This window comes from Oncorhynchus kisutch, linkage group LG8 (genome assembly GCF_002021735.2).
Source record: "Oncorhynchus kisutch isolate 150728-3 linkage group LG8, Okis_V2, whole genome shotgun sequence".
NCBI lineage: Eukaryota > Metazoa > Chordata > Actinopteri > Salmoniformes > Salmonidae > Oncorhynchus > Oncorhynchus kisutch.
In genome coordinates, this window is record NC_034181.2 from 34,567,468 (window position 1) to 34,585,821 (window position 18,354).

The 18,354-nt window shown below is 42.7% G+C and overlaps 1 protein-coding gene across 1 annotated transcript; it reads left to right on the plus strand.

Moving 5' to 3' along the window:
- Positions 1 to 14,566: 14,566 nt before the first annotated feature.
- On the plus strand, positions 14,567 to 16,180 carry LOC109895815 (apelin receptor A). The gene has a single exon (XM_020489821.2). The coding sequence runs from the start codon at positions 14,781 to 14,783 to the stop codon at positions 15,864 to 15,866; it is 1,086 nt and encodes a 361-aa protein (XP_020345410.1). The 5' UTR covers positions 14,567 to 14,780; the 3' UTR covers positions 15,867 to 16,180.
- Positions 16,181 to 18,354: the final 2,174 nt, after the last annotated feature.

Here is an 18,354-nt window from a genome sequence, read left to right on the forward strand (position 1 = left end):
CGTTAACAGAAACGTGCTGAGGGCAGAAATGAAACAATAGATGAACCTTATCAACCCAAACACTTCTTACAATCAGGTGGGGTTCTATTCAATTCAATGGTGAGGTCAAGGCAGGACAGCTGTGGGAAAAGGATAGCAGTTTGTGTGACCTGTCAGTGACTTCATGTTTGAGAGGCTAATTAGGTCCACCCAACGTCTCCAGGAAGTTGTTAGGGGACAAGGCCTAGTTATGGTAAAGGAGAGCAGAGTTTGATTTGTATTAATGCCTGGGAGGTAGCCTAGTGGTTAGAGGGTTGAGCCAGTAACTGAAAGGTTGTTGGATCAAATCCCCAAGCTGTTTTTCTGCTCCTGAATAAGGCAGTTAACCCACTTTTCCCCGGTAGGCCGTCATTGTAAATAAGAATTTGTTCTTAATTAACTGACTTGCATAGTTAAATCAAGGTTCTGTAAAAAAATAATTGCACTCTGGTTCCCATCGGGATTCACTCATTTCTTTATAACTTATTGCACAAGATACAGCAGCCAACCGACAAGTGTGTCACTTCAAGTGACCTAGAATCAAGAGCAGGAACATGCAATCTTACCCAAAACACAGGACACAGGACAGTGCTCATCATCTGTAAATCTAATGAAGTTGTAACAAGTTAGCGGCTCTGCGGATCTCCACAGTAGGAGCTGTGCCTTCACACAGGGGGTGGTAGGTGGGAGTGGTGCTGTTGGTCTGTGGCACAGGAGTCCCGATGCTTAGAAGGCTGATGTGAAAGGAAGCCGCGGTTTATAGCAAGCTGCTGTAGGTATCAGCACAAGTGAGAAGAGATATACACACAAATATAAGACATAGTCTACTATATTAGACTCACCCTCACCAGTATTTCAAATCAAATCAAATTGTATTAGTAACATGTGCCGAATACAACAGGTGTAGACCTTACAGTGAAATGCTTACTGACGAGCCCCTAACTAAACAATGCAGTTTAAAAAAATAATACAGATAGGAATAAGAAATAAAAGTAACAAGTAATTAAAGAGCAGCAGTAAAATAACAATAGCGAGACTATATACAGGGGGGTATCTGCAAACAAGTCAGTCTTTTTATTGGCACTCTAGACATGCACACAGAAACAAATCCAGTGTAGTCTACATAGACAAAATATTTGTATCAAATCAAAATCAAATCAAATTATATTTGTCACATGCCCACAATACAACAGGGTGTAGACTCTACCGTGAGGGGCTTGCTTGCAAGCCCTTCCCAACGATGCAGTAAAACCAAACAAAAATTGTAACAAGAATAAAATACCCAAGAATTAAGTTATATACAGGGAGTACCAGTACCAGATCAATGTGCTTGGGTATGAGGTATTTGAGGTAGATACTGTCAGTACATGGAGGCAGGGTAAAATGACTAGGCATCAGGATAGATAATAATAAGAGTAAAATAAAGAGTAGCAGCTGTGACGACCCTCCCACTCTGTCTGACGTATTCTTTCTCTTTCCTCTTGTTTTCCTTATTAGGATGTCGGCGGGCGGAGCTGGGAGGGTCGTCAGCGACATGGGACACACCTGGGCCCGGGTGTGTCCTGGGATAAATACACCTTTTCCCCATTCATTGAGGAGACTCTCTCCATGCAGACACACTGTTAGATTTTGGTTGTGGCATTTTTGTGGCTGTTTTGCTTGCTTACTTGTTTGTTTGTTTGTTTGTTTGCTTGCTTGCTTGCTTGTTTGCTTGCTTGTTTGCTTGCTTGCTTGCTTGCTTGTTGCTTGCTTGCTTGCTTGCTTGTTTGTTTGCTTGCTTGTTTGCTTGTTTGCTTGCTTGCTTGCTTGCTTGTTTGTTTGCTTGCTTGCTTGCTTGCTTGTTTGCTTGCTTGTTTGCTTGCTTGTTTGTTTGTTTGCTTTGGAACCTTTCAACACCCCTCATTATCACATTTGTGCAAGCAACCACTCACTTACACTACTGACTACACACACCATTGTTTTTTTTGTTTTTTGTTGTTGTTTTTTTCTTAATAATTTCTTCATTTATTAGTTGTACAATTATGAAAAATAATAACCATAAAAAAGGACTGGAAGCCCAAAGGTCATTTACAATCTTTTTTCTTTGTTTCTGTAGTGATGTCCCTCTGAGTTCTTTCTCTCGGCCTGTTTTCAATCGTTGGGTATTGTTGGAATCAGGGGTGAAACTTTGAACATTGTTATACTCAGAAGTATAGGAACATTATGTACTAAAGAGACATGAGGGGTGCCATAATGAAGCTTGGGAGGGGCTGAGTGCAGGGAACACGATTGCATGTGGCAGTACTAATAAGGGGAGAAACCGTTGAAGGCTCATGTCACTCCCTGATTGGCAAAATGATGCAATGTTTCGAGATAAGGAGACTCCACCCAAGGTTGGGTATGATTACTACCAAGAATTAAACTTGGTTAAGCTTCTCTAGTGTCCGTGAGTTATTTACTCAAAATTAGAACCTAACAGTATCATGATATGTTGAACTTAATAAGACAGTCCTTTTTTACAAATGTGGCAAAACAATTACATACGTACATACATATACATAGATATCTATAAAAACAAAATCATTCAAGTATCAAAATACAGACTGCTAGAGATTAATTTACAATCCAATATCATTGTTTAAAAAAAAATGATAATATGTTTATTATTTTACAATAAAAAATCTAATAAAAAAGACAGCAATATTAACAATGACATTGATTGTACTGTTGAATGGGATGGCCAATTTAGAGGACAAAACTTAACTCACACAAAATAAAACAAAATCCTATTAGGTGGTACATGTATAAGAAGACAGCATATAGTCATTACAAGCAGTGTAGTTAAGCCAAAAATAGATATTGAGTGGAGTACAGCACAGAGTAGCAGCAGATCGTCAACCCAGTTATGAAGCGGGACTAGACCATTTATCCAGTATCGGCTGCCATATTTTGTAAAACATTGGACTTCTATTGGAGGTATTGTATCGAATCTTTTGCATATGTACTACATTCCCTAAATCCCGTAACCACATTTCAAAGGTGGGTACAGTCTCCAGTTTCCAAAATTGCAATATGAGCCTTTTGGGTAATAGAGTACAAAGAGAGACAGCTTTCCCTTCGTGGTTATTCCCATCAACTGTACCAAACAGAGCGGTCAATGGGTCTGGGGCTAGAACTCTATCAAAGGCTCTAGATAAATAATAAAAAATGAGAGCAGTGTGAAGTGCAATTGACATTGTGTCATCTGTGGATCTGATGGGGTGGTAAGAGAATCAGAGTGGGTCTAGGGTGTCTGGGATGATGGTGTTGATGTGTTTCATAACCAGCCTTTCAAAGCACTTCATAATTGTACTTTTCGTGGCTGTTTATTTACCATCACAGAGAGATGCTGGACCGCACTCAGTCAGCTGTATAAGGAAATAAGCAAACAGGAAACTACTCAACCAGAGGCGGTGCTCCTAGTGACCAGAGACTTTAATGCAGGGAAACTTAAATCAGTTTTACCAAATTTCTATCAACATGTTAAATGTGCAACTAGAGGGAAAAAAATTCTAGATCACCTGTACTCCACACACAGAGACGCATACAAAGCTCTCCCTCGCCCGCCATTTGGTAAATCCGACCACAACTCTATCCTCCTGATTCCTGCTTACAAGCAAAAATTAAAGCAGGAAGCACCAGTGACTCGGTCTACAAAAAAAGTGATCAGATGAAAGCAGATGCTAAACTACAAGACTGTTTTGTTATCACAGACTGGAACATGTTTCGGGATTCTTATGATGGCATTGAGGAGTACACCACATCAGTCACTGGCATTATCAATAAGTGCATCGAGGACGTCGTTCCCACAGTGACTGTACGTACATACTCCAACCAGAAATCATGGATTACAGGCAACATTCGCACTGAGCTAAAGGGTAGAGCTGCCGCTTTCAAGGTGCGGGACTCTAACCTGGAAGCTTACAAGATATCCTGCTATGCCCTGCGACGAACCATCAAACAGGCAAAGCGTCAATACAGGGCTAAGATTGAATTATACTACACCGGCTCCGATGCTCGTCTTATGTGGCAGGGCTTGCAAACTATTACAGACTACAAAGGAAAGCACAGCCGCGAGCTGCCCAGTGACACGAGCCTACCAGACGAGCTAAATCACTTCTATGCTTGCTTCGAGGCAAGCAACACTGAGGCATGCATGAGAGCATCAGCTGTTCCAGACGACTGTGTGATCACGCTCTCGGTAGCCGACGTGAGTAAGACCTTTAAACAGGTCAACATACACAAAGCTGTGCTGACCAACTTGCAGGTGTCTTCATTGAAATTTTCAACATGTCCCTGATTGAGTCAACATGTTTCAAGCAGACCACCATAGTCCCTGTGCCCAAGAACAAAGACAACCTGCCTAAATTACTACAGACCTGTAGCACTCACGTCCCTAGCCATGAAGTGCTTTCAAAGGTTGGTAATGGCTCACATCAACACCATTATTCCAGAATCCCTAGACCCACTCCAATTTGCATAGCGCCCAAACAGATCCACAGATGATACAATCTCTATTGCACTCCACACTGCCCTTTCCCACCTGGACAAAAGGAACACTTATGTGAGAATGCTATTCAATGACTACAGCTCAGTGTTCAACATCATAGTACCCTCAAAGCTCATCACTAAGCTAAAGATCCTGGGACTAAACACCTCCCTCTGCAACTGGATCCTGGACTTCCTGATGGGCCGCAGCCAGGTGGTGAGGGTAGGTAGCAACACATCTGCCACTCTGATCCTCAACACTGAGCTCCCCAGGGGTGCATGCTCAGTCCCCTCCTGTACTCCCTGTTCCCCCACAACTGCATGGCCAGGCATGACTCCAACACCATCATTAAGTTTGCAGACGGCACAACAATGGTAGGCCTGATCACAGACAACAACAAGACAGCCTATAGGGAGGAGGTCAGAGACCTGGCCGGGTGGTGCCAGAATAACAACCTAACCTAACCAAGACTAAGGAGATGATTGTGGACTACAGGAAAAGGAGGACCGAGCACACCACAATTCTCATCGACGGGGCTCTAGTGGAGCAGGTCGAGAGCTTCAAGTTCCTTGGTGTCCACATCAACAACAAACTAGAATGGTCCAAAAACACCAAGACAGTCGTGAAGAGGGCACAACAAAGCCTATTCCCCCTCAGGAAACTAAAAAGATTTGGCATGGGTCCTGAGATCCTCAAAAGGTTGTACAGCTGCAACATCGAGAGCATCCTGGTTGCATCACTGCCTGGACCAGCAATTGCTTGGCCTCTGACCGCAAAGCACTACAGAGGGTAGTGCATACGGCCCAGTACATTACTGGGGCTAAGCTGCCTGCCATCCAGGACCTCTACACCAGGCGATGTCAGAGGAAGATCCTAAAAATTGTCAAAGACCCCAGCCACCCCAGTCATAGACTGTTCTCTCTACTACAACATGGCAAGCGGTACCAGAGTGCCAAGTCTAGGACAAAAAGGCTTCTTAACAGTTTTTATCCCCAAGACATAAGACTCCTGAACAGGTAACCAAATGGCTACCTGGACTATTTGCATTGTGTGCCCACCCCCCAACCCCTCTTTTTACGCTGCTGCTACTCTGTTCATCATATATGCATAGTCTAACTATACATTCATGTACATACTACCTCAATTGGGCCTACGAACCAGTGCTCCCACACGTTGGCTATCTGCATTGTGTCCCACCCACCACTTGCCAACCCCCTCTTTTACACTACTGCTAGTATTTGTTCATCATATATGTGTAGTCACTTTAACCATATCTACATGTACATACTACCTCATTCAGCCTGACTCACCGGTGTATGTATGTAGCCTCGCTACATTTATAGCATCGCTACTGTATATAGCCTGTATTTTTACTGTTTTATTTCTTTACCTACCTATTGTTCACCGAATACCTTTTTTCACTATTGGTTAGAGCTTTTAAGTAAGCATTTCACTGTAATGTCTACACCTGTTATCTTCGGCAGCCTTGCGAGTGTTAACCTGTTTAATAGATTTACTCACATCGGCCACAGACAGCGACAGTCATCTGGAACAACGGGAGCTTTCATTCAAGACACTGTGTTTTCCTTGAAGCAGCCTTAAAAGGTATTTAGCTCGTTTGGGAGTTCTGCATCACTGGGCATCTCATGGCTGGGTTTCCCTTTGTAATCTGTTAACGTCTGTAAACCCTGCCTCATCTGATGCGCTTCGGAGCTGGTTTAATAGGATCCCACCTTCCTCCTTTATTGTCCTTTTGTATATTTTTTGTCTTGTTGGAGGTCATAGCGACTTTCTTGTGTACATTCATGTAACGTGTCCCACACCTTGTAAGCGGTAGCTATAGCCTTTAGCCCAGCCAGGATATTGCCTGTAATCCATGGTTTTTGGTTTGGATATGTTCGTATAATCACTGTCGGGGTGACAACGTGTATGCACTTATTAATGAAGCTGTGACTGATGTGGTGAACTCCTCCATTGTACTAGCAAAACAGTCTTGTAGCCTTGCGTCATTGGACCAATTCCGTATTGAGTGTGTCACTGGTACTTCCTGTTTGAGCTTTTGTTTGTAAATAGGAAATAGGAGGATAGAGTCGTCATCTGATTTGCAGAAGAGAGGACGAAGGAGGGCCTTGTATGCGTTTCTGTGAGTAGAATAAAAGTGGTCTAGATTTTTTGCACTCCTAGTGGAAAAGGAGATGTGTTGGTAGAAGTGAGGTAGAATGGTTTTAAGTCTCCCCACGTTAGTCTCCACCTACCAGAAACGCTGCAGCTGGGTTTTTGCGGTTTCTTATTTGTTTATGACCCCATACAGTTTGTTGAGTGCCAAAGTGATGTTGGCTTGTGGGGGGATGTAGACAGCCGTGATATTTATGAATGAGAACTCTCTTGGTGAATGAAAAGGTCTGCAGCTTACTATGAGGTATTCTATATCAGGTGAGCAAAAGCTTGAGATTTCCTTCACACGGAAGCAGTGCACCAGTTGTTGTTTATGAAGAGGCACACCCCTCCCCCTTTGGACTTTCCCAAGGCGGGTATCTTCCTATCATTCATGGAGCAACCGCTGAGTTCTCTGTTCAGCAGCCAGCCAAGTTTCTGTAAGGCATATAATATTATAGCTTTCCAAGTCTCTCTGATAGGAGACTCCAGAACAAACCTCATCCATCTTATTCTCGAGTGACTGGACATTTGCGAATAAAACGGAGGGGAGCGCCGGTCGATTTTTCTCTTTATCGCAGTCTCACCAGGACGCCAGCCCATCTATCGTGTCTACGCCTGCAGCGTTTTGGTAGCCCATGAAACCAAGGATTAGGGTGTGTTATGACAATGGTATAGCTGAGTCTAAGTCGAAATCGAGGTTAGTAACTGTCGATCGGATGTCCAAAAGTACCTGTTCTTAAAAAAAATAAAGATAAACATGAAAAAGTAACTAAATAGCAAAGTCGGGTTGGAACTCTTAAGATGTCTGCCTTCTCTATCAGTGCTATCTTTCCTTAGTCCTTTACAGAGAGCATATTACAATGTTATAATATAACATTACTTGTTTCAAAATGTCAGAAACAGGGTCAGGAACCTTCCCCACAGTTCTTCAGGAGCTGACAGACACCCTATGCCTAGTGTCTTACCTCAACCACAGGCCTACTCAGGTGACTCCAGGCTGTGACCCTGGCCCCCTCGTCCCCCTGGCCCTGGGCGCCTGGGTGTGATTTGTTGGGCTTGGGGTCTGGTGCATTGGTCCACAAATCAGGAGGGCCAATCTGTTTGTGGCTGACAGCTTTATGCTTCAAACAGCTCCCTGGTCACAGATGTTCTACCAACTATTGCTCCTCACCAGACTGGAGCTGACATGTGTCCATTATAAATGTCCCCAAAGTTCCCTGTTTCTGATCTCACTGAACTTTGTGTGAGTGAGATAAACAACAGATAAATTGCACCCTCTGCTCACTTGCTGTTCAGGGTATATTGGACATTCATAAAATCCAGCTGTGCACGTAGAACCTGTTGTTTTATATGGAGGTAATTTAGGGCAATCTAAGCCAAAGATGGCTGTCAGTCAAAACTCAATTCAAAGAATATGAAATATGGGAATTCTTGAAGATCCACTCCCCGAGGTGATTGTGGAGTTTGGTTCTTTCCAGAACACTCAAGATGACCGATATTATGTTTGGATTGTTGGAAGGGAAACAACCATGTTTATTCCTCCAGCTCCTAAGATGGTTAAAACGTGTTTCTTAGAGTCTGCAGGCAGAGCAACACAGTCGTGGTTGCTCAGGGACACCTTAGCCAGCTCTCACATGTGTGGTCAAACCCTGAGACAGCAACAAAGAAAACTCTGGGACAGGGAAACACTTTTACCAAGGTCACAAAATACACTTTAGTAAAATGGTCACAGTGTTAGGAATATGTACAAATATGTGAACAGATGAAGCAAGAGAAATCAATCAAATATTATATTATAATCTAATAAACACAGATTTAAGTATGGAAAGATAGATTAATGTGCTTCAAACGTTCAATATTAGTTAGTAGGCTTTGTTTTTATCTGTAAGGATGTCCCAGAATGAGACGATGGGCTAATCTGACCATCTGTTTCTTATCTGTCCTCCTTAATTTTCTACATTTGTAAATGTATTTATCTAAAGACTTCTAGGCCTGAAAACAGCATGCAGCCAAACCTCTGCCTGGGGGGTGAGATGGAGGCAGAGCACTGCCTAGATGTGTGTGCGTGCGTGACTTCATGGGGAGGAGTGTGCTTGTCTTCAAGGACTAAATGCATAGTTTTTGCCTGACAATATTTCCTTCCCCTTTATTGTGTTGTCGTCCTGCAAACCAAATCTATTGAAAAAAACTTCTTTTTTTTCTGAGAATTTTATAATGTACAGTACTCACGCATGTAACAAGGTGAAACACTTGAAGATCTTGAATGCACCCTAAGTCAATGCCAGGTGTTGGTAATTGCCAATTAAGGGTGGGCCTGCCAAATGCCCAGGTATAAAAGTTGTGTTTTTAGTCATTTAGGGGATAGATACCCTTAATATGTAGGTGATTTGCCAGAAAGAATACAAATATTGATTGAAATGTATACATTAACGATTGAATGCCTATAAATGTGGTGAGGAAACTGATGATTTAACGCTGAAGAAATTTGGCTTGTCACCAAAAGCACTCTTACTTTTACAGACTTCTACAGATGTACATTCGAGAGCATCCTGTCGGGCTGTATCACCGCCTGGTACGGCAAATGCTCCGCCCACAACCGTAAGGCTCTCCAGAGGGTAGTGAGGTCTGCACAACGCATCACCAGGGGCAAACTACCTGCCCTCCAGGACACCTACATCACCCGATGTCACAGGAAGGCCATAAAGATCATCAAGGACAATAACCACCCGAGCCACTGCCTGTTCACCCCGCTATCATCCAGAAGGCGAGGTCAGTACAGGTGCATCAAAGCAGGGACCGAGAGACTGAAAAACAGCTTCTATCTCAAGGCCATCAGACTGTTAAACAGCCACCACTGACATTGAGTGGCTGCTGCCAACATACTGACTCAACTCCAGCCACTTTAATAATGGAAATTGATGGAAAAATGTATCGCTAGCCACTTTAAACAATGCCACTTAATATAATATAATGTTTACATACCCTACATTACTCATCGTATATGTATATACTGTACTCTATATCATCTTTATGTAATATATGTATCACTAGCCACTTTAAACTATGCCACTTTGTTTACATACCCTACATTACTCATCTCATATGTATATACTCGATATCATTAACTGCATCTTGCCTATTCCGTTCTGTACCATCACTCATTCATATATCTTTATGTATATATTCTTTATCACTTTACACTTGTGTGTATAAGGTAGTAGTTGTGGAATTGTTAGGTTAGATTACTCGGTTATTACTGCATTGTCGGAACTGGAAGCACAAGCTACACTCGCATTAACATCTGCTAACCATGTGTATGTGACAAATAACATTTGATTTGATTTGATTTGGTGTGCTTGTTTTTATTTTTTTTACCTTTTTCTTTTAACCAGGAGAAGCCCATTGAGACCCAGTCTCTTTTTCAAGGGAGACCTGGCCAAGAAGGCAGCAACAATCAATACATTACAGAATTACAACATACTACAATACAACAACACGATCCAGCCTAAAAAAAGCATTTACACCCCTCCCTAACAGAGTCTCTCATCAATATGTTGTTGGCAGCAGTGATTGCAGCAAGCCCTAGGTGCTGAAGATGGTGTCCGAGATTAGCTTTCATTGAGTTGCTTGAGTAATTGAGAATAAAACCTATTTATGTATACTTCTGGCCTGATCATTCTCATGCTGCATTTCTTGATATAAAGAACATGTGCATTGTTAGCTTAGGCCCGAGGACCTCACCTTGTTTGTAAAAAACAAGTGACATAATATTGGCTACAGGAAGAGATATTTATGTTTATTTCCCCCACGTTACACACACACAATAAATAGCTGAGAGCTGTTGGCTTTCAGGAGGATATTAGACAGTGAGTACTGCTGACCTGAGCGGGTGTTGCGTCTACTGGGCGACAGCATCTCCGTGCTGATGAACAATGGCTCAGAAGTGTAGTGAGTCCAAACATCTTTGTGCTCTGACTCCTCCCAAATATCCCCATTGCTTTGTCTCTGTCTCTCACTCTCACTCACTCCTGAGAAGCTGCCCAGGGCTTATTTTGTAAATCAGGAGGTGCCTGAACAAAACATGAGCTCGAGAGGGGCGATACCTGGGGAGCTCTGAGGGGCAAAAATCTACTTTTTCTTGTTCTGAGAAATCAAGGCTATTCCATGTGAGAAACTGAAGATCTGGTACAACGCTGTGTACTACTCCCTTCACAGAACAGCACAAACTGTCTCTAACCAGAATAGGAGTGGGAGGCCTTGGTGCACAACTGAGCAAGAGGACAAGTACATTAGAGTATCCAGTTTGAGAAACAGACGCCTCAGAAGTACTCAACTGGCAGCTTCATTAAACAGTGCCCGCAAAACATCAGTCCAAACATCATCAGTGAAGAGGCAACTCCGGGATGCTGGCCTTCTAGGCAGACTTCCTCTGTCCAGTGGCTGTGTTCTTTTGCCCATCTTAATATTTTATTTGTATTGGCCAGTCTGAGATATGGCTTTTTCTTTGCAACTCTGCCTAGAACGCCAGCATCCTGGAGTCGCCTCTTCTCTTGTTGCTGGTGTTTTGCGGATACTATTTCATGAAGCTGCCAGTTGAGGACTGAGGCGTCTGTTTCTCAAACTGGGCACTCTAATATACTTGTCCTCTTGCTCAGTTGTGCACCTGGGCCTCCCACTCCTATTTCTATTCTGGTTAGAGACAGTTTGTGCTGTTCTGTGAAGGGAGTAGTACACAGCGTTGTACCAGATCTTCAGTTTCTTGGCAATTTCTCACATGGAATAGCCTTCATTTCTCAGAACAAGAATAGACTGACGAGTTTCAGAAGAAAGGGCTTTGTTTCTGGCCATTTTGATCCTGTAATCGAACCCACGAATGCTGATGCTCCAGATACTTAAGTAGTGTAAAGAAGGCCAGTTTTATTGCTTCTTTAATCAGAACAACATTTTTCTGCTGTGCTAACATAATTGCAGAAGGGTTTTCTAATGATCAGTTAGCCTTTTAAAATTATAAACTTGGATTAGCTAACACAACGTGCCTTTGGAACTCAGGAGTGATGGTTGCTGATAATTGGCCTCTGTATGCCTATGTAGATATTACATTAAAAATCTGCCATTTCCAGCTACAATAGTTATTTACAACATGAACAATGTCTACACTGTATTTCTGATCAATTGGATGTTATTTTAATGGACACAAAATGTGCTTTTCTTTGAAAAACAAGGACATTTCTAAGTGACCACAAACTTTTGAACGGTAGTGTATATACTGTATTTTATACCATCTACTGCATCTTGCTGCTTGGTCAATGCTCATCCATATATTTATATGCATATATTCTTATTTCATCCCTTTAGTAGCTGTTGTGGAATTGTTGGATTACTTGTTAGATATTCCTGCACTGTTGGAACTAGAAGCACAAGCATTTTGCTACTCTTGCAATAACATCTGCTAACCATGTGTATATGACCAATATAATTTGATTTGATGCACAGATCACTCACAGGTGATGGCCAATGAGCTCAGTGCCAAACATCTATTTTTTTTTTTTACTTTGTAAAACAATATTTGGAACATATTTTGGTAGGCTACACAAGACAGATAAGTATTGTCTTTTCAGTAGGAGCCATTATCCTTCCAACCGATGTTTTCCCGCGATTGTATTTAAAATATTGTGAAAGGCCTATTTTGTTTGCATGCTGTTCACTGATAGATTTACCGCGTTCCCGACCGCTATGCCTTTTTGTTGGGCTACATACAAACCACAGCGAAGCTATTTTTTATTATTTGAACACGTTATTGTTGATCCTCTGTGGCTAAATTATAAGCCCTCTAATTGTGTAGTAGGCTATTCTGAATTATTTCATTTATTTCTGAAAAGACAGGGGTAATTATATAACTTTGGCAAATGTATTAAACATTTTCAGGGGTGCGGCAGCTCCTCCAGAACTGTTCGCGCGGCTATGATTCTATAAGGAAATAAATGATGAAGTGCAACGCTGGAGAGATGAGAGTTGCAGGCTCATGTCTATCAGAGCAGAGAAAGGGAGAGAGATCATAGAAGGTGAATCTCGTTCTAGTTCTGTGAGAGATGCAGGCACGCTTGTCGCACAGGCACCACAACGTGTAGATCGCAAACATAGGTTAGTTATAATGTTGCGCAAACCATAAACTCGTTCCGGCCCAACCCGAATCAACACTTAGAAAATCAGGCCTGGGCTGAAATCTACTTTTCACGTGACGTTTTTTTTAGGTGGCAGAAGAATAACAAAGAGTCACTGAACTGACCCTCCAAACCTTGTTTTGTATTTTCCTGAAAATACTCTTCTATGATGAGAAAGATTTTGACATGCACATTTGGAATTAAAGACACTTTTATGTTTCTTGATTGTTTGATGAACATCATATTCTACATACTGTAAACGTTTCATATACCCATTCATCTCAAAGATTAAAGGAGGCTTTAACTGTATGTTATCAGAAACTTAAAAAAGGAGTGGTTGCTTATATTTATCTCATTTCAAGTGTGAATTGAAAATGTATTTTTTTTTGCATATGCCAACTCCCCCTGAGCCACCTTTGGGGAGTGGGTCACAGCCAAAAAAAACAAGATCTAGCTGTAGCCTATAGTTGAAAAATCACTGCACTTGTTTCCTTAAGTGCATAGGGACTGAGCAGAGCTTGGGCGGTGGGAAGAGGTCCAAATAGGCCTAACATTTTTCCTCAACACAATTTTTATTTCAGTTTCTAAACAGTTTTATTTAAAAGCCGGAGTATATTAGTTTATGTGTTTTAATTTTGGCATTAGCAAGTTGAGCCAATAGGCCAAATTACCGCGGTCAAAGTGAGTCAATCAAAGATGGGTTAAGGCGAAAGCAACGTTTCCTTTTGTTATTGTTTATCCTGCATGTTTTTGTCTTTTTATCATGGAAATTAATCCCTAGAGGTGAGAATTAAATTCACACACCCTCTGAGCTGTCTGTTTACATTGAATTTAATCGTTAAAACCGTTGAACCAATTGAACCAATTCTAAAGTGCCCGCCTATCAATCTAATTTCAAGTTTTTTTCCAGACACACCGAAGTTCTGCATGCAACAATGTTGCATTGGCAGCTGAATAGTATTCCTTATTATTGTAATATTTTAACTATCCTATTGTTATTGTTGCACTTTATAACATTTTAATTAGAGCATGTTGATAGCCAAATGTAAGTGGCAAGACCATCAGGTTAGGAAATAAGCACTTACTTTTAGCATTGTTGCATTTACATTGTAATGTAGTAGTTCAGTCGTGAATTAGAAAATTTGCCTGTCCAGACATGCCGTGAACCCTAAAGATTGAGCAATAGTTCTCAAAATCAGTTCAACATCTTTGAAACCGTATGTTTAATTGATTGGTCTAATGTTGAAATCATTGCAGGTGCACCAAACATGTTGTCCTTTTACAATATCTTAACAAAAACATTTGCATTGGAAGTAGCACTATTTTCTATGAGCTTACTGTCTATAGTCTCACAAACCTGTCGAATTAGTCTGTATTTTTTCTGCACTATTTTGAAAATGAAAGGTTATTCATTTAAATTGACATAACTTAAATTGATGTAAATTCTAAACAATAACCTTTTCAAAAATATTTCAAAACATATACGTTTTTAGGGAGCCAATTTAACCGTATATTTTCGCTTTTCTTTCCATTTTCAAATTATATGAATAAAGCTTGACGGGGCGTCATCGCAACTGGATAAATCCTAGTGTGTGCTGTGCTAGAGAGAGGTAAGAGGAGGGTGGTGCCGGGGCTAAGTGTTTAATGGGGAGGGGGATTCGTCCTGGGAGGGAGGGAACAAGGGGTGTGGAGCACTGAGTTTAAAAAGCCAAGCAGCATTGCCCCACTCACTCATACTGTCTGTGTTCTTCTCCAGCGACTGATAGGGACTGACCATTCCTGTAACATGAATGTTTCTCTCGTTTTCAGCGTTGACAATTGGTTTATTTGAATTTTACTGAACCAGTTTTGGACTGCACAGAAACGTTTTTTTCCACTCTAAAGGATTTTTAGCATTACAATTTATTTTTCGTTCCAAACAAAAAATTTACTTCAGCATGGATTCAACTGTGGAGTATAGAGATACCGATGATTATTATTATGGTGACAATGAAACTATGTGTGACTACTCTGAGTGGGAGCCGTCCTACTCCCTCATCCCTGTCCTCTACATGCTCATCTTCATCCTGGGCCTGTCTGGGAATGGAGTGGTCATCTTCACCGTGTGGAGGTCCAAGTCCAAGCGCCGAGCAGCAGACGTCTACATAGGCAACTTGGCCCTGGCTGACCTCACCTTTGTGATCACTTTGCCCCTCTGGGCGGTGTACACTGCATTGGGCTACCACTGGCCCTTTGGTGTGGCCCTGTGTAAGATCAGCAGCTATGTGGTGCTGGTCAACATGTACGCCAGTGTCTTCTGCCTCACCTGCCTGAGCTTTGACCGTTACCTGGCTATCGTCCACTCTCTGTCCAGCAGCCGGCTGCGGTCACGGGGCACAATGCTGGCCTCCCTAGGGGCCATCTGGCTCCTTTCAGGCCTGCTGGCCGTGCCCACTCTGCTGTTCCGCACCACCATGGACGACATCAACAGCAACCGCACCACCTGTGCCATGGACTTCAGCCTGGTCACCCTGAACGAGAGACATGAGTCCCTGTGGATCGCAGGGCTCAGCCTGTCCTCTTCCGCCCTGGGCTTCCTCCTGCCTTTCCTGGCCATGACCATCTTCTACTGCTTCATTGGCTGCACCGTCACACGCCACTTTAACAACCTGCGGAAGGAGGACCAGAAGAAGCGTCGTCTGCTGAAGATCATCACCACCCTGGTGGTCGTGTTTGCCATCTGCTGGACCCCATTCCACTTGCTGAAGAGCATGGATGCCCTCTCCTACCTGAACCTGGCTCCCAGCTCCTGTGGATTTGAGCGCTTCCTCCTGGTGGCCCACCCTTATGCTACCTGCCTAGCTTATGTCAACAGCTGCCTCAACCCCTTCCTGTACGCCTTCTTTGACCTGCGCTTCCGCTCCCAGTGCCTGTGCCTGCTCAACCTGAAGAAGGCCATGCATGGACAGATGAGCTCCATGTCCTCCACGCTCAGCGCCCAGACACAGAAGTCAGAGGTACAGTCTCTGGCCACCAAAGTGTAAAGAGAGGGGACGGATAGGTGGAGTGGAACCGCTGGCTGGATCCCTGTGCCACCACAGGAACACTGACTGGCAAACGCACTTTTGGTGTCCGTAATGAAATGCTTTTAAGGTGTAAAAGAGACAATGGACCATATCAGATGAATTGACTTTGTTTTCCTGAACATGGGTTTGCATATATGTTTTCATTCTTGAGTGTATGTGCATTTCTCTCCCATTTCCAACCCAACTGGTGCTTCACTGGGTAGGGGAGAATCCCAGGGAGTCCTCGACCCTACAGAGGTTCCCTCTAACCCCTGGACTGGACCCTGAAGCTGGGGCCAGCTGGCTGATCTCCATATCGCTGCTTCCTTTTCTTCCACAAACTTTCAGAAAATGACAGAGGTAAATATTATTTTCAGACACAATCATTTTCCTGTTGTCTTTTTCAAATGTTATTCTTTACTCTACAAGGGACCAGAATTCTGAACAAAGAGGCAGACAGTCATAGAGGGTTTATTTGTGCTGTTGTTACGTATTTCATATGCAAACCTGTTTACACTGGGTAAATCACAAATTTGTACAGTATTTTCATACTTTTGCTGTTTAAGATGTGTTGATATTCTTTTGTTTTATTACAAGCACTTGTTAAATGAATCAAATGTTAAAGAGGGGAAAGTTTGTTTGCAAAGAGACTATCTTCTTAAGCTTGTTGTTTGTGAAGGTAGGAGACTGGGCGGAGGGGGGGGGGGGTGATGTAAGAAGAGCTAAGGTGTTGCAGCTTAATTACATACTTTGAGGAGGAGACGGGGTGGGGGGGGGCAGACAGGCAGATGGCAGCAGACAAATGTTGTCGGGGAAGCAGGTGGGGTGGGGGCTTTACAGTGCACTCTTGGTGTCAGAGGGGAAAAGGAAACTTCATGAATGTTTTATTATTATGCATATATGTTGTATTTTTTTGACATCCGTGTAACTAACTACTGTATTAAAGAAATATGTTCTATAAAAATAATGTCCTTGTTGATCTTTTTGTTGAATTTCCTCAAGAAATATGGGTATGTGTATTCTCTTTGTCTTTGGTTCTGTTTGAAATAACACACAAAGTTCTGTCTTTCATGAAATTCATGACTAATTGTTATGGTGTGTTAATGCTTTATTCATTCTGCACATGTGAACTTTCACATTAGTTTCATCAGAGAGTATAGGATTTCAACATCATTCTGTTATTTCAGTGATAAGGATGCCCAGAGGGCTGCAGCTCTGCTATGAATGTCTTGCTCTTGGTTTACAGCACTGGACCAAACACTCGACCCTATTCAATCAAAACCGGTATACAGATCTGAACGATAGGGAAAAACAACATTCCTCCTACACTATTGCTTTTGTGTCTGGATACAGGTTTTGATTGAATAGAGCCTTGACTGGATCACACTAAACTGATGTGATTTAAGCACAGCAAGGCGTGAGCTTGAACTTGTCTTTAAACATATTTTCATTGAGATCCTTTATCATTTACCTTCCAGGCAGAGGTTTACTTAACTGTGTCTAGAGACTTTTACAGCATGCCACGTTTCATTCCCTAGAAATACAAACAAATATTGGCACAGCGTTGCACCAGTAGGGGAACTAGTTATACTGGGCTGGACTGGGCTGTCTATTCGGTGGCAGTTATCTTAGAGGTTAGAGGGTTGGGCCAGTAACTGAAAGGTCGCTAGTTTGAATCCCAGAGCCAACAAGGTCAAAAATCTGTCGATGGGCCCTGAAGCAAGGCACTTAATCCTAATTGCTCCAGGGTTGCTGTTGATAATGGCAGACCCTGGCTGTAACCCAACAGTCCGAGGGTGTCTCAGGGAGAGTTGGGATATGTGTAACAGTATAGCTTCCGTCCCTCTCCTCGCCCCTACCTGGGCTCGAACCAGGGACCCTCTGCACACATCAACAACAGCCACTCTCGAAGCATCGTTACCCATCGCACCACAAAAGCCGCAGCCCTTGCTGAGCAAGGGGAACAACTACTTCAAGGTCTCAGAGCGAGTGACGTCCCCGATTGAAACGCTATTAGCGCGCACCCTGCAAACTAGCTAGCCATTTCACATCGGTTACATGCACAAAAAAATCTAATTCAGACATGCGTATTAATACACACTTGTACATGTGTGACATAGGACAAATGTAAGCACCAACCAAATTATGATCATTATTCACTGAGAGTTTGTGGGTCAACACTCCCACATGTTGGCTGAATAACGGGGTCATTACCAATGAGTGACTCCTATGAGGGGCCCTTTGATTTGACAGTAATGAGCTCTGTTGGACATAATCATGAGTTTTCGGGTGCTAGGTTCCCAATCCTGGCATAAATTGGGCTGCAGGACAAGTCGATATTTGTCCCTGTTGACAAGAGATTGCAGTCAGAAGCACTGAGGAGGGACGAGGTGGGGGGAGGGGTGTGTGTCTGCAGATGCTCCAACCGACAGACGCCGAAGATAAAAGCGGATGACTCTGCCTGCTG

What these genes read in the sequence shown, in the direction of transcription:
- LOC109895815 (XM_020489821.2), top strand. Translation starts at nt 14,781, where the DNA reads ATGGATTCAACTGTGGAGTATAGAGATACCGATGATTATTATTATGGT.